The following is a 24,896-nucleotide window of genomic DNA, read 5'->3' as shown; positions in this document are numbered from 1 at the left end:
TCCTGTTAGATTAGTTTTTCATTAAGTCACATATGAGTTTTGTTTGATTTTTGTGATACATAGAATTCTTGAGCTACCATCTGAAAAAAGAAATGCATAACTAGCTCTGAAGTGATTTTCACTGGGTGTTAAACTCCAGAAAATAGCCAAAAAAAATTTAATGTAAATGCATTAACATACTGTTGTTTAGTATACCAAATGAAATACTTCTGAATGTAGCAATCAAATATTGTGAAAAAATCATCTATGTTAAAACCATAAGTCATCAATAGAAAGTGGAGGGAAATCTCTTTACTTGATGAGATGCAACCCAGGGGCTCTTGTCTTCAAATGTCCTTATTAATGGATATTCAATTGATGCATCAGATGATCTCTGATTACTTTTATCCATCTACAAAACGAGGCTAAAAATGCTAACTCAATTCTTAAGTATAGAAGTATTTTAAGCTAGCAAAATATAATGAAATAATGTTGCCCTGATCTAATAAGTTTCCTGAGTGGCTGTTAAATTCTCAGTCTCTAGTGTAGCAGTTAGGAACCTTTCCTTAGTATTTTAAGTCTTCAAATGTTCACTTAGAGGGCACAAATTAAGTAGTATCAACTCTTTTATATGAAAAAGGTGGTACTATGCAGGTACTACAGAAAGATGCAGGGTGCCAACGTCAGATGTCATTGAGTTCCCAATTTCTCCTGGGTAGACCATCACAAGTCTACATCCTTCATTCCATAACCCCAACGGCCCTACTACTCAAATCACGGATAATGCAGAGTGCCCACCCCTCATTTGGCATTCCATTAGTTATCACATGACCTTAGTACAATAGTGATCATCCTGAGATAAGGAAAAGCAGCTCTGGCAGCCAGGAGCCAGCCTGGCACTAAGAGCTAGACCTTGGTGTTCTCTTGTTAAACTGCTTTACAGAGTACCAACATCAAACAAGACCATTCTGTGTTCTTCATGAAATAAGATAAAAACAAGACCACTGTGATCATGTCTAAACAAAGACAAAAAAAAAATTGTCCAAACCAGAAAAATGATAAACCCCCCCACTTTTTTTTTGCTGATATGACTATTGCTTCTTTATCAATTATAGCCCCAATTGTTCTTTCACCTTCTAGATAAAATTATCAAGATATCCAGTGATGGAATTCCCCTCATTCTGATAGCACTCAACCAAAGAAAAATCCCAGTTCCTTTACCCTACACAAAATTACCTAACACAAGCCCAAATCCTATAAATTCTAACACCATCTTTCTGAGATTACCCCCTTCTTGAAACAAGCAAATAAATTAAATCTTTTTTGACTACCCATATATCCCAAGAGTCTTTGACTGATGGGCTTCAATAATCTTTTCAAATTGGTGAATGTACCAATTAATAGTTCAGGGAAAAGTTAAAAATCATTTTCTTTTCCACTTATTGAATAAATGAAACTTACTATCCAATTATGACAGAGAGGGAGCCTTGAAGAGAATTAGAGGGAAAACTTGAACACAAAAACAGAGCTTCACCAGGCCTTCACACCTTTACCTAATTTCAAAAGAATGATGTTTTTCTGATGACTAGTACTCATGTTAGTAGTATTTCTATTATATTGAAATTTACAAACAATACTTTCATTTGGACTTATTTTATCCCACTGTTGGACCTCCACTAATTTTTATGAGTATTTTAACCCCTAATTAGTTAATAGTGTATTTTCATCTTTCTTTAATGGTGAATCAACAAGAGTTGCCTAAATTTCTGAAGACTTTGTTGTATTTATTGGGTCTGTGCTTTAGGGAAGTGATAATTTAGCATTTTGTAAGAGAGAGAGGATGAAGCTGGGTAAAATGAATCCCAGAATTTTAACATCTACCAAATGCCTTTGGTTTGTTTTTGTTTTTGTTTTTGTTTTTAATTTGGCTTGTAGGAGACCATATTCTCTGGCTATGTTTCCCTTCCAGCAGCCCCCTGGTATCTGAAATGTTAATAAGTCATAAGAAGTAGAGCAAAGACAAATAATAACCATAAAGTATAAGTATTTCTTTAACTATGTTGCTAAAGGGCCACTCCAGTCATCAGAAAAGTATGTAGTACTATGACCGAAGAAGCAGCATATTCTAAGATTACACTTAAATGTAATAAAAATTTAAAACTTAAAGACCTGTGAGTTGGGGGCACCTGGGTGACTCTGTTGGTTAAAAATCTGCCTTCAGCTCAGGTCATCATCCCCGGGGCCTGGGATCGAGTCCTGCCTCGGGCTCCCTTACTCACCAGGGAGTCTGCTTCTCCCTCTCACTCTGCTCCTCCCCCCTCTTGTTCTCTCTTTTTCTCTCTCTCTCAAATAAGTAAATAAAATCTTTTAAAAAAATAAAGTGTTGTGAGTTGAGAAATGGGATGAGTGGACAAATCGAAGTGGACTACCTTATCAATTTCTTGGTAAGAGGAACTAGAATTAGGAATCTAGAAATGCTCTGGAACAGTTTTGGAGAGAGTACATATTTGAAGAAAGATGAAAGAGAAAAAATGGGTGATTTCATTTATTCCATCTACAGAATATTTAGTGCCTTTGGGTGGGCATATGGGTGGATGGGGAAAATTTCAGTTTCTTCTCTCATGAAGATAATAGGAAAACAGATATTGATATGACAATTGCAATAGGTTGAGTGGTAGCCACCCAAAATGTATGTCTATGCCCTAACCCCTAGAACTTGTGAACATGGCCCAATTTGAAAAAAGAGTTTTCCGATGTACTTAAGGATCTCAGATGAGAGCATCCAGGATTACCCAGATAAGTCCTATATCCAATGACGAGTATCCTTAGAAGACATGGAAGAGGAGAAGCCACAGACACAGATAAGAAGACCATATAAAGATGTAAATGGAGATTGAAGTAATGTGGCCACAAGCCAAGGGATGCCTGAAACCACCAGAAGCTGGAAGATGCAAGGAAGGATCTCCTCTGGAGGCTTCAGTGGGAGTACTGCCTGTCAACACCTGGATCTTGGACTTCTGGCCTCCAGAACTGTGTGAGAATATATCTCTGTTGTTTTGACCCACCTGAGATGTTGAAATTCATTATAGCAGGGGCACCTGTGTGCCTCAGTCAGTTAAGCATGCCTTCAGCTCAGGTCATGATCCCAGGGTCCTGGGATCGAGCCCCACATCGGGCTCCCTGCTCAGTGGGGAGTCTGCTTCTCCCTCTGCCACTCCCCCTGCTTGTATTCCTGCTCTCGCTGTGTCTCTCTCTATCAAATAAATAAATAAAATCTTAAAAGAAAGAGAAAGAAATTCATTATAGCAGCCCTAGGAAACTAATATAATAAGTATAAAAATGAGATAATGAAAAATTCCATGAAAGCAGATAACAAAGGTCCTTGACCTAAACATGGGTGTCAGGAAAGCTTCTCATAGACAAAGATCCTAAAAGAAGACACAAGAACGGTTAAATGGATTCAGAACAGAAAGACAATTTTAAGGGTAAATAAGAGAGGCTACTTTTCTGTGCATTAAGATTTTATGTGTGCTGGTATGTAATTAATATGATTATGTAAATTAAACACTAGTTGACTACAAATTTGATATGGAGGTTTCTTACTTAGAAACCTGTTATGTGGCACATAAGTGCTTAATACTTTTCCAAACCAACAAAAAGTAAGAGTAAATATAGAGTAGAACTCTCCTCTCTCATGTTTCTGTGTTACTTCAAGCAGCTGGGAGGCAGGCCATCTGTTCCCAAGCTGAAGAAACACCAGATGTCTTCCCATATCCACAGCTAGGACTCACTCTGAAACTGCTGGGGGACACTGACTGCACCTCCACTGATACCTGAACCAGGTATGTAATCAGCCGTGGGCCTAAAAGACAGGTGGATGCTTCATGAAGGCTGGACCAGGCCAATAAGTAAACACAGCACGAGGACTGGAAAAGCTATGAAATTAGTGCCAGACTAAAATATGATAGTTTTTCATTGCAAAGAAATTATTTTTGAATTTTGAATCATTTATCATTTAACGAATGACCCCTGTTCACCAGGTGCTGTTGAAAGCATTTTATAGGGGTGCCTGGGTGGCTCAGTTTGTTAAACGTCTCCCTTTGGCTCAGGTCATGATCCCAGGGTCCTGGGATCGAGCCCCACATCAGGCTCCCTGATGGGCAGGGAGCCTGCTTCTCCCTCTGCAGCCCCCGCCCCCCTGCTTGTGATCTCTCTCTCTTTCAAATAAATAAAAAAAAATCTTTAAAAAATAAAATAAAGCATTTTATATGTATTGATTAATTTAAGCTTAACAAATCTATAAAATATATAGTTTTTATAACTCCATTTTATAAGTGAGGAAACAAGCACAGAGAGCTAAAGTTCCCCAGAGTGACACAGCTAACACGCAGCAGAACTGGGATTCAAACTCATCCTGTCTTGAGTTCCAAAATTTATGCTCTTAATGACTGCATTTTCTATAGTCTCTATAGTCCCATAAAAATAACAACCAGGAAGTGTAATTATCATCTTCATTTTACAGATGAAGAAAGTGAGGCCCAAAGAGATGAAGGAATTCACCCTATATCACACAGATGGTAACTGTGGAGAGCCTGAATTTAATCATAGGAAGTCAGACTCTAGAGTCCAGGGAATTAGCCAGCAGGTTACAGTGCCTTCAAATCCAGCTGTTTGGCTTTGTTAGGAAACATTCCAGCTTTGCTCATATTCTTGGTTTATTTATTGGTTCCTCTCCTCCTTAAGGCTGTCTATAGGTTTTAATGTCTGAATAAGGGCATCACCTCATCATAGTCTTCATTTTACTCAGAAACACTCAAAGTAGAACTTATCTTTACTGCTTCCAGCTTTTTTTTATATGCTTTTCAAAAAGAAGAAAAAATAGCTAATATTTAAGATCTCACTATGTGCCAGACTCTCTGCTGTGTGTTTTACTTCTATTTTTCCAACTCATCCTACAGAAAAGTCTATAGGTAGGTTTTTTAATTATCTTCACAGTACAGATGAGGAATTTGAGGCTCAGAAATGTTAAAACCTCCCCTGAAGTCACACAGCCAATACTACCAGAGCTAGCATTCCAGCTCAGGGCCTTCAGATTCCAAAGTTCATACTCTTGACCACACACGAAATTGCCTCCACCCCTTTTTTTTTTTTTTTTTTTTTTTTAACTAGGCTCCATGGCTAGCATGGAGTTCAATGTGGGGCTTGAACTCACAACCCTGAGATCAAGACCTGAGAGCCGAAATCAAGAGTCAGACACTTAACCGACTGAGTCACCCAGGTGCCTGTATATTGCCTCCACCTCTTAAATAGATCTGACTGCATGTGACTGGTAATCATTATGAGGAAAGGAAAACATGGGAACAACCACCAGGTTCCATGGCCAGAAGTTTCTGGAAAGGAGCCTCCTTTCCCTGGAATATCAGGTGGCTGTTTACAGCAAAGATCCGCAGTAGTTAGCACACAACCTGAGACCATCCTGACAAGGTTACTGATCCTTTGTTGTCAGCATCATAAAGTGTCACTGAGCTTTGCCATTCAAAGATAGTTTATCACTTCATCCAGATGTGATCAGGCCCTAAGGAAATAATGGTAACCAGACCAGAGTGGGCTGATTTAAACTTTGAAATACCTGCATATTAATTTATAGGATGAATAGCCCCTGACAGGAAAGACCAGAGTGTGAGACCTGCTAACCAGACCTCCTCAACACTAAATCAAGAAGTTGGAAGTTGCTTATTTTCTCAGAAGATCCTAAAGACACTTACCAGTCAGTAAATATGGGCACTAGAGTTAGGCACATCCTGTGTCACCATTTTGGTGCTGTGCATCCTTGGAAATTTGACTTTGCTCTATGAATCTGAGTCTTCATTTCTTTTTTTTTTTTTTTAAGATTTTATTTATTTGAGAGAGAGAGCACAAGCAGGGGGAGCAGCAGAGAGAGAGGGAGAAGCAGGCTCCCTGCTCAGCAGGGAGCCCGACTTGGGGCTCCATCCCAGGACCCTGGGATCATGACCTGAGACGAAGGCAGACACTTAACCAACTGGGCCAGCCAGCTGCCCCTCATTCTTTATTTTTTAAAAAAGATTTTATTTATTTATTTGAGAGAGAGAGAGGTCACAAGCAGGAGGGAGGAGTAGAGGGAGAAGCAGGCTCCCCGCTGATCAGGGAGCCCGATGTGGGACTGGATCCCAGGACCCCGGGATCATGACCTAAAACCTGAAATGAAGGCAGACATTTAATGGACTGAGCCATCCAGGTGCCCTCATTCTTTAAACGTATCTACCATTAACTCCTACCTGGAGTCATTATTGGGTGAAAAGATCAGAAATACCTATAAAGTAGAGGCACTTTACAAATCTCACATGAGTATTACTGTCCCCTATATCTTGATATAGGCCTGTGCCTGCCACCCAGACTGAAATACCCATATTATGTATCCAAGTACCCTTTCCCAAAAATTTTACCTGAGAAAAGTTGATAATTCATTTTAACTTACTTTCCTAATATCACAACAGAATACAATTCCCGATTTTGTAAATTATTTTTGTTAGTTTCCTGTAGACCAACTGCTTAGTCTGATGGCCTATTTCCTAGGAAGCCCTCTTCAGGTCAGGCTGTGGGGTATGTCACTCCCATGGAAGCTCCCTACAGGGAAGCTACTCTCTTCTACAGGATGAGGATTCTTATTTTAGCATGCACCCTAGAAAATGACACCTAAACTAATTTCCAGACTGGCTCTTCATATCATTTTAGGTCCTTATGTTTCTCTACCCTCCAAATACAGCACTACATCCTCATCTCCACTGGCATTAAGGGATGACAGCAGACCTTAATATCAAATAACTCTCTCTGTAATGGATTTAGAGGCAGGTCTCAAAGATGATTAAAGGATCAGAAAACCTAACGTGTAGAGAAAAGTGAAAGATACCAATGTACTTTATCTAACAGAGGCAAGAAACCAGCCATCCCTTACTGAAAAATGGAACAAGAAAAAATGAAGCTGTGCTGCAGTGTAAGGGATCAGGAAAAACATCTGCAGTCTTCTTAAATGTGGATATGAGTTACATGAGGATGTTGTCGACTCTCCTCTTTTGGAGACTCACAAGATGTGGTTTGGATACATCTACTGGGGACAGATTTGTTCAGTCCTACATGTATCCTTGCCCAAGGGCTGACAGATGGATCAAATGACCTCTCAGCATCCCTTCCAGCCCCACACTTCTGTTTCTCTATGATTTTGGACTAGCACGTTAGCTGAGTCAGATTAGCCCTTGCAACTTAGAGGAGGAGTCAGCTGCTTGGAAAAAAAAAAAAAAAAACAGGTAGACTCTTTGTCCCCAAAACAAATGCCTCTCTATCCTGTTCAAGATTAAATTATATCACCAGAGGTGTTATTTCCTTGAGTCACAAAGTATTTTTGATCTTCTAGAGTTCCCTAACAGAATGCAGACACTGACACCTAAGTGAGGATCAAGTAACTGAATCTTCTCAGATCAGAGACCAAGGCCCTGTAACAGACTAAGGCTGGAAATGCAGGAAGAGAAGAGTCCCAAACACAGAGACTTAACACAACTGTAAAGGCAAACTGGGCCTAATCGAAAATTGTAGCTCTAGGCTTGTACAGAAGAGAGGGCTCTCTTCCCTCCCAGCCGAGTTCAGTAATTCCTTCAGTGAATGCAGAGCACTAGCTACCGGTTGTAAAGGCACTGGGAACACTACAGTAAGACTCATAGACCCGGCTGGCTCCTGCTTTCCTGCACAACACTGAACATGAGGTGAACGGATAGTGAACATTACATGGGGTCTCCACATACGCAACAGTGAGCTGCTGATGGACACAAGGCACCATTCTGGGCACTTGGAATGAGGTGGTGACCAAATGGAGCTTACATTCTGATAAGCTGAAATTAGGGAATGAAAGAAGCACAAGTTGCTCTAAGAACTCTTGACAAGGAGACAACCCTAGCTGAAAAGTCCAACCTGAGAAAGGGATGTTTCTACGGCCATGTGAAGGCAGAGTGCGAATTGGTAAAAGGCACGTGTTGGGGAAGGAGGAAATATCTGGCGAGTGTTCTGTTTAAAGTTACCACACATTGCCAAGCTACCACAGTTCGGTTGTGTAGTAAAGTAAAAGGGAATTTATATCTTTCTTTCTCTTATTCAAGTATTTGTGTAATAATTTTTAAGAATATCAAAGTCATACTTAAAACTATTTTATCTAATTTTTACCTTGTGGCTTTAATGTATATTGGTCTTTAAACTGTTACTTGTAAATTATGATCAAATTCTGTTATGGATATGATATAATTTGGAGACCTAATTCAAAATCAAATAAGAGTTTTACCCTGCTGATGAAAGCATTGAGTCTAAATCCAAAATGTGTTTGGTGTTTCTGAATGTAAACAAGGTGACATGTTTCACATTGTGACATGGATCATTCCCCACCTGCACGGAATATGAATTATAGGTTGGTTCCTGCACTACAGGTGGACCTGTGGCAGCCCAGCAGTATCTCCTATGTCTCAAAAGGAGCAGTTACTGATGTCCATATTCCCCAAAATGGTTCCCAAGCCCTGTTAGCGTTCTTACAGGAAGCCAACATCCAGTACAAGTAAGCATTCTTTTTCACTTGCTTAATTCATTAGTACTAAACTGAACTGAATGAGAGCTGTATTCAGGTTATTTACTGAGTACCTACAACAGTGTTTCAGGTACTATTTTTCAAACTGCAAAAACAGACACGAATGTAACACGGTTATATTCACCTTTAATGAGCTTATTAGTGTAATGGGGGAGGGGAGAACCACACTGGCATATCATTTCACCATTACCACTAGCTGGTCAGTGTAAACACAGAAGATCTTCTCTGTGTGAGGAAAGGAGAGCAGTGGGTAACAATGCAAGGGCAGATAAAGCTTTCTGCAGGAGCAATGACAACCAAGCACAGGATGAGGCTCAGGACTTGCAGGCAGAGGGGACAGTGCAAGCAAAGGGAAGAAGCAGCATAATACCTGTTTAGGGAACTGAGTGGTTGAGTGTTATTGTACAAACACAGGGAGTAGAAATAAAAGATGCTGGAGAGGTTGAGGGAAGTGGGGAGTCTGATGTGTACAGGACTAGGAGCTCAGACTAGTGTGTGGTGCTGCACACTTGGAGGATATAAGCAAGGGAGCCAGGTGTAAGTGGGGTGGAGGAGCAATAGGAGACTACAGTAATAGTCCAAGTAAGAGGTTGTGAGGCCTTGAGTCAGGACCAGAACAGTGTGATCAGAATACTCAAAAAAATATTCAATAGGCAAAACCACCTGGACTCTGCACTTGGTTGGATATGGGGAGGAAGAAATCAAGGACAGTCCCAAAACTTCTAGCTTGGGCAATGGAGTAGATAGATCCAAATAGATTTGGATATCTTGAGGTATTTGGTTTGGGTTATTTGGGTTTTTTTAAGGAACACGTACATAGTAGGAATGGAGCAAACAGAAGATAGTCACGGAAGTCAAAGAAGAAACGAGAGACTTTCAAGAGGGAGAACATTAATGGTGCCAAATGTACAGTAATATCCAGCAAGAAAAAGGACTGACCAGTTTCCTTTGGATTTGGCAATGTAAATTGTGTTGGTAACTCTCATGGTGGGATGTGGGATTAGATTGTCAGGAGCAGAAGACAGAGAAAGACAGAAGTGAATAGGAGGTGAGAACAGGGAGAAGCAGAGCAGACTACTGCTCTTAGAAATTAAAATAAGGAGAGAGGCAGAGAATAAGGAATGACTACAAGGAGATGCAGCATCAATGACTGCTTGAAATTTGGGATTTTAAGGGGTAAGGGGCAATTTTGGTATGTCTGTAGGCTGAGGGGAGGAACAAGTTAGAGAATGAGACATTGATGGTACAGGATAGACTGCATCAATGGAGGAAAGGGTTTGAGCACTAGGAAGGATACCTTATCCAGTAAGACTGAAGAGGTAAATGTGAGTCTAGTTAAGATTATGAAGAGGAGAGTCAACAACTTAAAAGAAATCATAACTAATGTCTAAATTTTCTATATGGAATAGGAAGCAAAATTATCTACTGAAAGGGAAGAAACAGGGACTGAAGAAAGTTACCAAGAGGAAAACTGGGGTAAGAACCAATAAAAGTGGTTGTTGAAAAGAAGGGAGATTGTAGTGCTCATACACAGTTGGTTTGTTGGGTTAGGACCACGGAAAGGTCAGGATGGCAAGGAAGTTGAGGTTCCTAGTGAGATACTAGCTCAAATATTCATCCATGGTGTCAAATCTGGTTGGGAAAGGAAAACAGTCTAGGAGGAATATGGAGTCAAATGGAAGAATCAAGAAGGGGATAAGGATCTTTATATTGAAAGCAGATATGGCATGACTGAGAGCAACAAGGAAGCAGAAGGAAGAAATTTTTGACAAAGTTTGTAGGCTGAGATTAAGAGTCCTGGTATAGAACATTTATGGCTGGTGACAAGAGTCAGGGCATAGTCATGGAGGATTTGGCCAAAGTGGAGTATACTGGTATAGAACATTTATGGCTGGTGACAAGAGTCAGGGCATAGTCATGGAGGATTTGGCCAAAGTGGAGTATAAATCACCAAGACTGATGTGGTCGAGAATGGATGGACTAAATCACCAGAGGATCAACACAGCAGTTATGAATCTCCTTGGCTGATGGCAAGATTAGAGATAAAGAGATAGAATGTGCCCATGGGACAGTAATTTCAGAGAGTACTCAGGAGTTAGAGGAAAGAAACAAGGAATGGCATCATGCCATAGGCCAAATGAGCTTTTTCTAGAAGTAGATTGATGGGGAAGGAGAAATGGGGGTTCGGGAGAATGCTGACCTCTTTCCCTTCTGGTCCCATGATAGGAATACAGAGTGGCAGAAGAGAAAGCCACAAAAGAATCTGTCCTTGAGAGAATCCAATTTCTGTCAGGGCAAGAATATGAGAAGAGAGAGTTCTCTGAAGACATGAGAATGTAGGAAGTTTATTTACAGTGAAAGCAAGCTTCAAGCAGGCACAAGGGAAAAGGAAGTGGTGGAGTGATGAAGAGTCAGTGCAGGCTCTGGGGGAGAAGTGCAGCGTAGTGAACTGATGACATGGAAAGGAGTGACATACCTTTCATTTGGAAACCTAGGATTTCAGGGCTGAGAGGTAAGTGACTAACTTCAATTGCTCCAACTTTCTGGCCAACAGTTGTACTGTTAAAACTGGCAGGAAGATCCCTGATGATGGCTGGTAAGGCCTTGGATGGGCTCATAGCTCTGTGAGTCAATGGTAAAAGCCTTATTCTCTGGAAAGCTGAGCCACAGGGTACAAAGTAGCAGTGACATTCCTCTCTGGTCCACACAAATACTTCCCTGCCAGAAAGATAATTACAGCCTTATAAAGTACTGATATGCTTTTTGCAGAAAGGTATTTTATCTCTGCTTCTAGAATAGGGTAGAGTCACAGCTGTGTGTAAAACTATTGTTCATATTGAACACATTTTAGTCATCACTATAACTTTGAAGGCGTGCTTTGATTCTCTGAATGCCTGGAAGGAAGGAGCTTGGTAATTATATCTATAGGTGCTCAGCAACAACTCACATGCTTCATTAATTATAATTCAGTAGAAGGGGATATACCAGTTATTTTAACAAGTCTCTATTTCCTGCCGTTAAATATAGGTCATGTGGAACTGATATAGAATAAAATATCACGCTTTGTCACAGAGAATGGAATCTAAAAAAAAATTAATGCTTTAAATCAGTTGTCTCCTCATGGAGGACAATCATTTAGAATTATTCGTTTTGTTAGTCTCAGGATAATAATACATAAGAGTCAATTAAATTCCACAGGGCAGTAGGTAGAGATCATTTTAATTGACTTTTATTATTGTAGCCTGGGGTATTTTCAAAAGATTATCATTAACTCTATACAACTATACATAATATACAGCTGTAGTCATCTTTAAGGCAGAGATACTGTGACCCCATGTGTCTGGCCCCCAGGTATTCAGCCCCTCTCAATGACATGACAGATGAGATGACTCATTCTGTTATAAAAAATTCAGTCATTTTATAAATTAAATACCTGTAAAAATTGGCAGTGGAATTTCAAATTTTGAGCCCCCCTTCACCCACCCTGGAAGCCTTGGGAGGTGGTTTTATACTGGGTGTTGACATCACTTGGAAATTTCTCAATAGCTCTAGTCACTATCCTAGGAGTGTGTGCAACTAGGGTAGGAATAATAATCAGCCATAAAGGACTAAGAAAATACAAAACTTACAAATGCTATTTGGGGCTCCTTCTCATCAATCTGCTGATGTTGACTACTTGACAAGGAAGATGGGACTAGCACTGCCACACCACAGTTATTTTAATTTTCAGATTGGTCTTTTAGGGCCTGTATTAAGATATAGTCTAGTTATTGAACAGAGACCTGTATTGGTTTGCTATGGCTATCATAACAAATACCACAGACTGGCCAGCTTAAAAAGCAAAAATTTATTGTCTCATGATTCTGGAGGCTATAAGACTGAAATCAAGGTGTGGGCAGAGTTGGTTCCTTCAGAGGACTGCGGGGGAAGGATCTGTCCCAGGCCTGTCTCCTGGGTTTGTAGATGGGACGGCCATCTTTGCCTCTTCATATCTCCCCTCTATGTCTGTCTTTGTGTCCTGATTTCCCCAATATATGCAACATAAAATGTACCATTTTAACCATTTTAAATATACAATTCAGTGACATAAAGTACATTCATATTACATAACCATCAGCACCATGCATCTCTAGAACTTTTTCATCTTCCCAAACTGAATTTCCTCTAGGACACCAGTCATATTGGATGAGAGTACATCCTGGTGACCTCAGTTTAATTACATCTGCAACAATCCTAGTTCCAAGCAAGGTCACATTCTGAGGTGCTGGGGTTAGGACTTCAACATATGAATTGGGGGAGAGGAGGACACAATTCAACCCATAACAGATCCCCAAACGCAGTAGCTTTAATGAAGTAGAATTTACTTCTCCCTCATGGGATGGTCCAGAGGTCCAGAAGCTGTTGCTGTGCTATTCCAGCCACCACTGTTGTTACCATAACTGCCTCTTGGGCTCTAAAGCTGGTGACTAAGCACTGGAGTGCTGAGTCTGGCAACTCCAACTGCCTCTCAACAGTCACATCTCTGTGACCTTGACATGGCTGCAGCAACAGCAGGAGATGGCCTCTGCCTCATTCTTAACTTCCTATCTTGCCAGCGTTTACAAATCTATACCCAGAATCAAGGTTGCAAGAGAGTCAAGAAAAAGTAGTTTTCAGCTTCCCAGCCCCTGCGGTACAGGAAGTTCGTAAGGAGAGTAGGCAGTTGACCATATCCAGCACAGACACTCAAGAGAGGAAAAACGAAACAAGGGTCAGGCATATTCTATGCTTCTCTTCATCTGTATTTAATATGGAACTTGAGAGGAATGATACCAGTGAGTTTCCAGATTTAATTAGCCTAAATTAGTGGCTTCCAGATCGTTAGCCTAAATTTGATCCTGACAGTATATTAAAATCACTTTTGGTGAGCTGATAACTATTCATAGATATTCTCGTCTATGTAGGGCCCAGTGTGGCATATTTTTTTAAGTTTGTTTATTTTTAATCTCCACACCCAACATAGTGCTCCAGCTCACAACCCCAAGGTCAAGAGACACACACTCGTCCAATCAAGCCAGTCAGGTTCCCCAGTGTGGCATATTTTTTAAAGCTCACAGGTGACTTTAAAGCAATGCAGCTTAAGAATCATTGGCCTAAATGGATAGGCAAGTACTAGGGAATCCAAAAACTCGTTCTACTTAGGGCACTTGGAGACTTTAAAAGAAGACTGAAAAGCTTGAGAGTTTATTCATCAAAGAAGCTAATATCCAACTAGAATGATCCCATACCACTTGAAACCGAAACACTTTATAATTTTCCTACTTTGGTGAAAGCACTAGCAAACTTAACTAGAAAATATTAAGATAAATCCATGGTAGGAGCAATTCTCCATTAGAATTATTTTGACAGTTCTCTGGTCATTTCATGATGTGATTGGTAATATGTTGTCATTTATCAATTGATAATGATACATGATAGAGAATCTAATCAATTAAGAGGCATAGTTTTTTGTACTGAAATTCCTGGGGAAATATTGCCTTTGTAAAGGAAATGATGGTTGTTCTATCAGGAACTGCCAAAAACAGATGCATCAGCATCAGAGTTTCATAATTTTCTGGTGATAAATGTGGGGAATTGCTCTTACCTTGAGTGGAAACAAGTTGTACTTGTTTATATTTAGAAGGTCTGTCCACTTTGGAAATAATGCAAAAGCAATATACCACAGCTCAATTTTGTAAACATTTAAACATTTTTTTAAACCAAACTTTTTTAGTGTGTGTTGTCTTGTTTTGGTGTTCATATTGTCACACTGGACTTAGAGTCTAAAGACTAGAATTCAGGTTCACATTCCGAGTCCGAATCTGGCTCTGTACTCACTAGCGGAGTGATGTTGGCAGGTTCTTAACCCTTTGGGGGGCTCATTTTCCCTGTTTGTAAAATGGAGGTAACAAAAAATCTACCTCAGAGGGTTATTAACTAAGCTCATGTACATAAAATACATAGCATTGTGCCTAAATAGGTCCTCAATAAAATGTAAATGCTCATACCCATCATTCAGTTCTTATAGCTGTTCAATCAATGGTAGTAATTATTATTTGAGAACATCTGCCTATAATTTTACATTTTATATTCATTACCCAATTTAACAGTTTTTATTTCCCAAAAGAGAACATTTTCCCAACATTTGGTATTTTTAGAAATGTCAATATTTGCTATCCTCTTTTTCATAGATGCATAATTTTCTTTTCAAATTGCTTGATTTTTATGTGCTCTCCATTCAATTTGCGTTATGTCTATCATTTCAAATCCAGGATCCTCATAGAAGATCTTCAGTACACACTGGAAAAGACAAGCAGTTTGAGAACCCAAAGAAATCGAAGATACCTGTCTGGATATAATTATGAAGTTTATCACTCTTTAGAACAAGTATGTAATCAGAGGAGCTTTCATTGTTTTTTTAAAGAAGGCATCCTTATCGTTTAGGTCTAATGGTTGGGAGAAAAGCATAAAGACAGAGGCAGGAGCCATATAAAGAATACATAAAGCTCTTATATTGCCTAGCCACCTCAGTTCATCATCTCTTCCATTATTAAGCCTTTATAAGGAGTAGTGAAATAATTTGAATTTCATTTGCTTTACACAAGCCACCCCTACAAAGGACATGGGAAGGGCAACGGAGGTAATGGGGCTATAATTGCAGTTGTGAAAACCTTAACTAAAAAGCCATGGAAGGTAGATCTAGTCAGAGTTCAAGGGCAGTGATTTGGATAAGGGGTGGAGTGAACGTTGATGCTTGCCCCACAGCCTCTGCACAAGTTGAGACCTCTCAAAGGCCAAGCCCTATTTGTGGAACCTCAGGACATTTTAATATGTTGTTACTTATTCTTCCTATTATTTATTCTGCAACAACCTCATTCCTACCACCACATCCTTTACTGGCCGCCTGGGCAATAGCTAGTTACTCTTGGAATCTCAGCTCAAGCAAAAAGATGGCTGTTTCAAATAATGCAATATATGTTAAGAAAAAAAAAAAAGAAGAAGATAGCAGGAGGGGAAGAATGAAGGGGAGTAAGTCGGAGGGGGAGACAAACCATTAGAGATGATGGACTCTGAAAAACAAACTGAGGGTTCTAGAGGGGAGGAGGGTGGGGGGATGGGTTAGCCTGGTGACGGGTATTAAAGAGGGCACATTCTGCGTGGAGCACTGGGTGTTATGCAATAAATAAACAATATGTTATGCAAAAAATAAACTAAAAAAATTATAAAATAAAAAATAAAAAGATGGCTGTTTTTACTCTCGAAGACGAAATTAGAACTCCCCACCTCCAACCACAGCATATTACAGGTACCCACAGCACATGGATATGATATCTATCATAGTTTTTATGTATGTAATTGTAGGATCCTTTGATTAATGCTTTTCACTCCTCATAAGCTGCAAGTTCCATGAGGGCAGGCCATTTCTTTCTTGTTCACCACTATATCCCCAGTGGTAAGCAAATAGAAACCTCCAAAGTAGGTAGTTGATGACAGAATGAATATGAATAAGTACATAGATTTTCCATGTTTCTCCTGAATTGAGCAAAGGAATGTCAGGCATAGAATTAATGTGATCCTGTTATAGTCTTTGTTTTTTCTTTTCCCAGTTTTATTGACAAATAAATTTGTATACGTTTAAGGTGTACAGCGTGATTTGAGATACATATACATTGTGAAATGATAACCACAATAAAGCTAATGAACACATCCATCACCTCACATAGTTACAATTTTTTAGTGTGTTATGAGAACACTAATATCTACTGTCTTAGCAAATTTCAAGTATATAATAGAGTATTACTATTGTCACCATGTTGTATATTACATCCCCAGAATTCATTCATCTTATAATTGAAAGTTTGTACCCTTTGACCAACATCTCCCTATTCCTCCATCTTTTATCCCCTGGCAACCACCATTCTACTCTGAGTTTCATTTTTTTATTTTTTAATAATCTTTTTTATTATGTTATATTAGTCACCATACAGTACATCATTAGTTTTTGATGTAGTATTCCATGATTCATTGTTTGCATATAACACACAGTGCTCCATGCAATACGGACCCTCCTTAATACCCATCACCGGGCTCACTCATCCCCCCACCCCTCTCCCCTCTAGAACCCTCAGTTTGATTCCCGGAGCCCATAGTCTCTCATGGTTTGTCTCCCCCTCTGATTCCCCCCCTTTCATTTTTCCTCTTATATTCTAAGGAGAATATTTGATTCTCTTGATAATGACTTTCTTTTCAAAATTATTTTCATATATTTCATGTTCCAACATATGTTTTAGAAGCTTGAAATTAAAAGCAATGGAAAGGTTTTAGATAGCTTGGCACATGAAAGTGCTATAAAATGCACTAGAAAAAAATTTTTAAATATATCTATAGATATGTACATACATATACATACATACATACACTTAAGATGTATATATACATATACTATATGTGTGTGTGCATGTGTGTATATATATGCTGCTCATTGGACTAAAGAAAAGAAAAGCATGGGTACTCTCAAAATCTATTTTTTTCAGCACAGACTCTTCTGCACATCATGGATTAAAGGGACACTTTTGTGTGACTTCCTTGCTTCTTGTAAGGCTTTTAAGTCAGAAATGTCATCCATATTTCTAAGTGCCTTATTCATCCATCTCAAATATACCTTCTTCTGATGACAGATAAGTGTGTGTGACTGGATCAATGCAAATGTATCACCATTACGGGGGAAATTATTCAGAGTATGCCCTCTGATGTGTGACTTAAATAACCTTTAAATGCAGAAGACAATGCCTTTTTCTTAGAATCTTCTGTTCAGTGGCGAATTACAATGTATGGGACTTTAATAGACACTTTCAGGTAGTTTGTATGGTTTTCATGAAGCTGATTTCTTTTCCTCTTAAATACTTGGGGGGGATGGAAATAAATTTTTATTTTCAAAAAGACCCAGAACACATTGATTAATTTTCTATAAAGCTCTGCCATCAAGATACTAATGATAAATGGTAGTGGAAGGTATGCATTAAAAAGGGAACAGTATAAAGACATGAAGCTACTATTTGCAAAGACAGAAAATAAAATATAATTTTAAGTATCTTAAAGAAAATTAAAAATACAAAACTGATTTTTGTTCAGTTTTATACTCATGTATGCTCTTTGAGCTCTGAGACCTATTTTTGCCTTTTGTTACCTTTTGTTCTCTGAAAGCTCCATAATTGGGAGAGTCTGACATGGTTTTTATTTTTTTGCTTTTAGATTCAAAATTGGATGTATCATCTAAATAAAACTCATCCAGGTCTCATTCACTTGTTCTCTATTGGAAAATCGTATGAGGGAAGGTCTCTTTATGTTTTAAAGGTAAAAATAAATTATTAAGAAAATATTTAGTAAACATTCACCTTTTTCAAGCTTGACTTATGGGGAAAAGAATGAAATGGTCTTTCACAGCATTTCATATTTAACATCATCTGATAATTTAAGAAAAATATTTCCCTTAGGTTTTTGGGCCATATTTAATTTTTGCCATTGAGTATTCCAGGGAATGCTGTTGCTAACATATTCAGAGTTATTGGTGCACTTAAAAATAATGGCATTCAAAATTATTTGTGAGCTGGTGCTACTTAAGATAAACCAATGCAAAATTACATAAATGTGTAAGAACTATACACCATTCCCAGCCCTTGACTCTGCATTGTCTCCTAGCTACTGACCCAGAGCTCTCTATCCCTTCTGAGCCAAACATCTGAAAAGGTTTCCCTATATCACTGTTTCTGTTTCCTTACCTTCCATTCAGACCTTGACTCACTGGCCTTTGCCCCCATGGCTCCTCTAAAACTTCTCTTGCCGAAACCAACCATGACTCCTAGTTGGTTCTCCTCCTATCTCTCTGACCATATCCTCCAGTCTCATTCAATGGCTCCTCTCCCCCTGCCCTTCCCATGGGTTCTGATCAACCCAGGACTCTCTGCTCAGACTCTATGCTCTCCCTCTACCAACCTCTCTAGATGGACATATCCATCCCATGATTTGAACAATCATTCCAGACTTTTCTATTTAGTTGAGGTCCACTCTCTGGAGCTTTGCATTCATATGTCATTGCCTACTTGACCTTCTCATCTCAATTTTCACAAAAGCACCTCAGTCTTAGAATGGCACCATTTTGTGATTGCAGTCAAGAAGCATGAATGTCATCCTAAATTCCTCTTATTTTTACCACTTCCTTTAAATCTATCACCAAGACCTGACATTTCTTTCTTCTAAATATCTTTGGGATCCGTTCTAGTTCCTTCTCTTGTCTTCCCTGCTCTTGCCCTAACTTATCTCTGGATCTCTTCTCCAGGGACTCTTGCAGTAAAGGCTCAGTATGGAGCTTCGGTCCAAGTCCTTGTCCTCTCCCGTCTCATACTCTCCTCCGTCACTACTGTCAGTGTGACCTTGGGCTCGTGCCTCTGTCTCTCTATCCCACACACACACACCCCTCTCCCATGAAATACATGATGAAGCCTTGTCTCTTTTATACAAGATCCAGGGATTTCCTGTGTTCTCTGCCTCTGTGTCCATCTTCATCTGCCATTTCTTCCTCATACCCCAAAAGCAGTTCTTCAAAGAGGATGTGTCCAGATTCTCTTCCAAGCTTGAGATGCCTTCTTCCAACTTGTCTGCTGGGCAAGCTTCAGGTCTTACCCAAGTACTCAAGTGTTCCTCCCCTGAAAAGCCTTCTTGTATTCTCTGGGAAAATAGACAAAACACCCCATGTTCCCTAAGCAACTTATGCATGTCCACATCACAATGATTGATTGCTCCCGTGTCTGCCCTCCCTACTACCATATAAACTTGTCTTTTCATCTTTGAATCTCCAGTGTCAAGCACAGTGTCCAAAAAGGATTTCCTGAAGTATTAGTTGAGTGAAGTAATGAATGAAAACTAGGTCCCCTATGAATATAATGTCAATAGCTACTTATTTGTTACTGAGTTAGAAACCGCATTTAAGTAATATTGATATAATAAGATTATAAAGAAAAATCTGTCACTTAATTCTACAAATCGATTTGTTTTGCTTTCCCATTTTGTGTTGTAATAAAATTTGAATTTGTCTACCAATAAAACATAGTTATTGCTGGGGTGCCTGGGTGGCTCAGTCAGTTAAGTGTCTGCCTTCAGCTCAGGTCATGATCCCAGGGTCCTGGGATCAAGCCCTGCATTGTGCTCAGCAGGGAGTCTGCTTCTCCCTCTGCCCCTCCCCCTGCTCCTGTGCTCTTTCTCTCTGTCTTTCTCTCTCTTTCTCAATTAAATAAAATCTTTTTAAAAAATTTTAAAAAAATAGTTACTGCTTTAAGAAATATTCCTTGCGATTCCGATTCTCTTGGAGGAGGGGGTTAGGAAGAAGGGGAATTTAGCATTTAACTTAACAATCACATGTTACATTAAAGGAGAAGAAAACTAGGGGCACCTGGGTGGCTCAACCAGTTAAGTGTCCAGCTCTTGATTTCAGCTTAGGCCATGGTGTTGGGGTCATGAGAACAAGCCCTGCATCGGGCTCCTCACTCAGCATGGAATCTGCTTGGGATTCTCTCTCTCCCTCTCCCTCTGCCCCTCTGCTCACACACATGCTCCAAATAAATAAATAAATAAATAAATAAATAAATAAATAAATAAATAAATAAAATAAATAAATAAATAAAATCTTAAAAAGGAGAAGCAAACCTATTTAAGGGATTTTCCTTTTTTGTATATTTTCCAGTTATTTGATTTGTAATTAAGGCAATAAATTTATTATTTCTACATAAACGGCCTGGACTTCTGAAATAGATAGGAAATTTCTTTATCTTTTTGTGGGTTATCTAATGACTCAAACTATAGTGAAGAACGACACTGAAATCTTATTAAAGTATGCTGATCAGTGAATTTAAAAATAAAAGTCTGAGTTGGTTACTGTGAATACTCTTGTTTTCAGCTGGGCAGAAAATCACGAACTTACAAAAGAGCTGTCTGGATAGACTGTGGTATTCATGCAAGAGAATGGATTGGTCCTGCCTTTTGTCAATGGTTTGTAAAAGAAGTAAGTTGAACCCTTTATACAATGCCCATTTCAGTAAATTGATGCTTCCCATGTGGTTTTATTCTGCTCAAGGAGGAAAACTGGGAACTTGAAGCCAGCAGTACCTGATTGAATGATAACACCTTGATTTTGGTGGGTTACGTTCATGGTTCTGAAGACCCCTCATAACTCTGGCTCAGTTTATCCTTATCTCTGCCCTTGGAGGTTGGAGTTACCAACATTGATTAAAGAGAAAGGATCAGGGTTTCAGAGCATTTATGAATTTGTGGACAAATTAGGAACCAACCAGGTAGCTGATATATGGTAAAAGGCTAAACATCGAATTTATGGTGCTCCAGAGCAGTTTCTCATACAATATCCAATGTGGAAAATTCTATACCACTTATCACAATGATCTCACATATGCTATAACAATAAAGGGATGAGCAAACAATTGCATTTTGCTTTCCTGCTATAGATCGGTAATATAATACCAAAGACCCTTTGCATCTGTGGATTTTGCGTTCTGTTTTAGTATTTTTCAGTAACTCTAACAGTTGAAGATTCATTGTGACTTCTTATCAGAGACTTCATTTAAATAATAAGTCTTCTGAAGCTAGTGTATCAAGTGAGTCTGTATTCCAAGCATGGGTCAATAGAGCCAACCTCATGGACCAACATCTTAAAATGTTTTGATATTTTCTATTCATCATCCAGAATGTGATGATTTTCATGGTTATTTTTAAACTTATTTGTATTTTGTTGAAGATTCTTAAAAGAAAATCAACCACTAGTACTGGTAATGAAAGCAAAGAGGTCTAAGGAAATGAAGGTTCTAAGCCAGAAAATAACCCTACAAATTTCTTTACTCCTATATTTATAGGGAACCATTAAGAAGACAAAAGATCTTTAAATATTTTAGTTCTATTTCACTGTGTTTTGTGGGAAAATTAGGTGCCCTGCTGAAGTTTGTGATTTTTGAGAGCTCTCCTAGTCTTGGGAAAATATACCTTACAAGTGTCAAAAATGTACTAAATTTGCAAAATCTGCCTTTCTGCCACTACCATACCCACATACGTATCCTTAATTTTATAAAGATGATGTAATAATAAAAATTCTTAAACCATTTCCACTCAATGTATTAAGGAATTCATATTCTCTTAAAATAACATTTCATCCTGGTAGGACAAATGCAAAATCTAATAAGAAATTAACTAGGAGCACCTGATGATGCTCAGTTGAGCATCCAACTCTTGGTTTCGGCTCAGGTCATGATCTCAGGGTCATGGAATCGAGCCCTGTGTCGGGCTCTGAGCTCTGTATGGAGTTTGCTTGTCCCTCTCCCTCTGCCTCTGTCCTTCCCCCCCTGCCCCTCCCCCCTGCTCATGCAAGCACTCTTTCTCTAAAATAAATAAAATCTTTAAAAAAAAAAAAGAAAAGAAATTGGGGTGCCTGGGTGTATCAGTCGGTTAAGTGGCTGCCTTCAGCTCAGGTCATGATCCCAGGGTGCTGGGATTGAACCCTGCATCAGGCTCGTTCCTCAGTGGGGAGCCTGTTTCTCCCTCTCACTCTGCCTGCTGCTCTGCCTACTTGTGTTCTCTCTCTTTCTTTGTCAAATAAATAAAATCTTTTAAAAAGAAGAAATTAACTTTTTATTAAGAAATTAATTCTTAAATTATTAAGAAATTAATTACCTTGTATTAAATATCCATTGTTATACATACAACATATTGCTTGCTATCTTCAGTTTCAAAAAGAAAAGAAGGAAAAATGGCTAAGTATAGAACATCTATTGTTAATAAACTGTGGTCCTATGTATTATTGAAGTATATAAGAATGTATCTCCCATTTTACCTCACCCCCACATGTGCAACTTCTTTATAACACCTGAACTTACCTTATTGATTCATGTGGTTATCTGTCTCTTCCTGTACCAATGCCAAGGGCAGAGACTCTATCTTGTTCATTGCTAAATCCTTCAGAACCTAGAACAATACCTGGCACTTAACCAATCTTCAAATATTTGTTAATGAATGGGAATAATGAGAATCCAGTGATAATGATGTGGAAAGATTTCTGGGAGATGACTTGTCAAATCATCTCATAAGATATAAATGGTACCACCTGGATTTTTACAAGGCACAATGTGTACAGCCATATATGGCAGCCTGATACCCAAGCGAAGTTTCCAAGAAAGAGAATACAGTGTAACCACAGAAAAAGGATGAGGCAGAAATGGACCCTCAACTCTATGGTCAACTAATCTTCGACAAAGCAGGAAAGAATGTCCAATGGAAAAAAGACAGTCTCTTCAACAAATGGTGTTGGGGAAATTGGACAGCCACATGCAGAAGAATGAAACTGGACCATTTCCTTACACCACACACAAAAATAGACTCAAAATGGATGAAAGACCTAAATGTGAGACAGGAATCCATCAAAATCCTGGAGAAGAACACAAGCAGCAACCTCTTCAACCTCAGCCTCAGCCGCAGGAACTTCTTCCTAGAAACATCGCCAAAGGCAAGGGAAGCAAGTGCAAAAATGAACTATTGGGACTTCATCAAGATAAAAAGCTTTTGCACAGGAGCAAGATGGCGGAGGAGTAGGAGACCTGGGTTTCGTCTGGTCTCAGGAATTCAGCTGAATAGGGATCAAACCATTCTGAACACCTACGAACTCAACAGGAGATCGAACAGGAGAGTAGCAACAACTCTCTGAACAGAGAAGCGACCACTTACTGGAAGGTAGGGCGTGCGGAGAAGTGAATCCGAGGCGATATTCGGGAGGATAGACGGCGGGGGAGGGGCCTCCGCCGGCCGCTTCTGGCAAGTGATAGAGCCGCGGAGCACAAAATCGGACCTTTTAGAAGTTGGCTCGGCGGAGGGACGTCGCTGCAGTGGCTAAGCGGAGGGTGGAATCCTCCCGGGACAGTGTGGTCTCAGGACCCTTGGGGTCACGGAGAGACCGGGGGTGCCTGAGTGCGCCAGAGCTCCCAGGTATCAGAGCGGGGAAGCCGGCTGCAGAGACGGAGCAGAGTCGCGAGCTCTCAGCTCGGGGTGGCCATAAACTGTGATCTGCGGCCCAGTCGGGGCACGGCTCCCCCAGCAGGGACCCAACAAGCAGCAGATCCGGGGAGACTCCCCTCCCTCCCCCGGGAGGAGTGGCGCGGGAGCGCACCGCAGGGATCTGCTGGGTTTGGAGACTCCGTGCGGGGTCGGGTGCCAGAGATAGCAACGCTCGATCACAGGCCGGGTGAGCACGGAGTGCGGCCGGAGACTGGGGACATGGGAGTGACTGCTTTTCTCTGGGGACACACTGAGGAGCGGGGCCCCGAGTTCTCAGCTCCTCCGGGTGGAGATTGGGAGGCCACCATTTCTGCCCTGGTCCTCCAAAGCTGTACCGAGAGCTTGCAGGGAACAAAAGCTCCTGAGAACAAACCGGAGCAGCTTCCTTAGCCCGGACCGACAAGGGCGGGGCAATTCCGCCTCCGGCAAAGACATTTGGAAACCACAGCAACAGGCCCCTCCCCCAGAAGATCAGCACAAACAGCCAGCAAGCCAAGACCAAGTTGATCGATCAAGGAGAATGGGAGAACTCCAGCGCTAGGGGAATACTGCACATAGATTCATGGCTTTTTTTTTTTTTTTTTTTTAACCATGATCCAATTATTTTTTTAAAGTTAATTTTTTTGTTGTCTGTTTTTTTTTTATTTTTCTTTTTCCCTTTTTCAACCAACATCTTATCAATCCCTTTTTAAAAAAAAAAAAACATTTTTTATTTTTCATTTTTAGAGTCATATTTTATCCCTTCATAGTAATTACCCTTATTTTTGGCATATATATATAAGTTGTTCTCTCTTTAAAATTTTGGGGTACAGTTTCTTCTAACAGATCAAAATATACCCTAAATCACTAGTGTATGGCTTTGTTCTAGTCTCCTGCCTGATCACATTCTCTCCCTTTTTCCTTTTTTTTTTTTTCTTAAATCTTCTTTCTTTTTTCAAACAACTTATCTTACCAAGTCCTTTTATAAAATCTTTTATAATTTTCATCTTTACAGTCATCTTCCATCCCTTCATTGTATCAACCCTTATTTTGTACATATATGTCTTTCTTCCTTTAAAATTTTAGGAGGCACTTTTTTCTAACAGACCAAAATACGCCCAAAATCTAGTGTGTGGCACTGATCTATGCACTAGCCTGATCATATTTGATCACATTC

At 39.7% G+C, this 24,896-nt stretch overlaps 1 protein-coding gene across 1 annotated transcript in view; it reads left to right on the top strand.

Moving 5' to 3' along the window:
• The window catches only part of CPA6 (carboxypeptidase A6), a 355,796-nt gene that overhangs the window by 234,531 nt on the left and 96,369 nt on the right, over positions 1-24,896 (top strand). The window contains exons 3-6 of the mRNA XM_025871439.2: positions 8,466-8,590; positions 14,911-15,025; positions 17,891-17,992; positions 20,589-20,693. Coding sequence (XP_025727224.1) covers positions 8,466-8,590; positions 14,911-15,025; positions 17,891-17,992; positions 20,589-20,693 — 447 coding nt within the window. The remainder of the gene's footprint in view (positions 1-8,465; positions 8,591-14,910; positions 15,026-17,890; positions 17,993-20,588; positions 20,694-24,896) is intronic.

The sequence above is a fragment of the Callorhinus ursinus genome, unplaced genomic scaffold (assembly GCF_003265705.2).
Source record: "Callorhinus ursinus isolate GAN/ISIS: 27379988/994484 unplaced genomic scaffold, GSC_fseal_2.0 scaffold5, whole genome shotgun sequence".
Classification (NCBI taxonomy): Eukaryota; Metazoa; Chordata; class Mammalia; order Carnivora; family Otariidae; genus Callorhinus; species Callorhinus ursinus.
The sequence above is the reverse complement of the archived record's forward strand: the minus strand, read 5'-3'. Positions and strand labels throughout refer to the sequence as shown.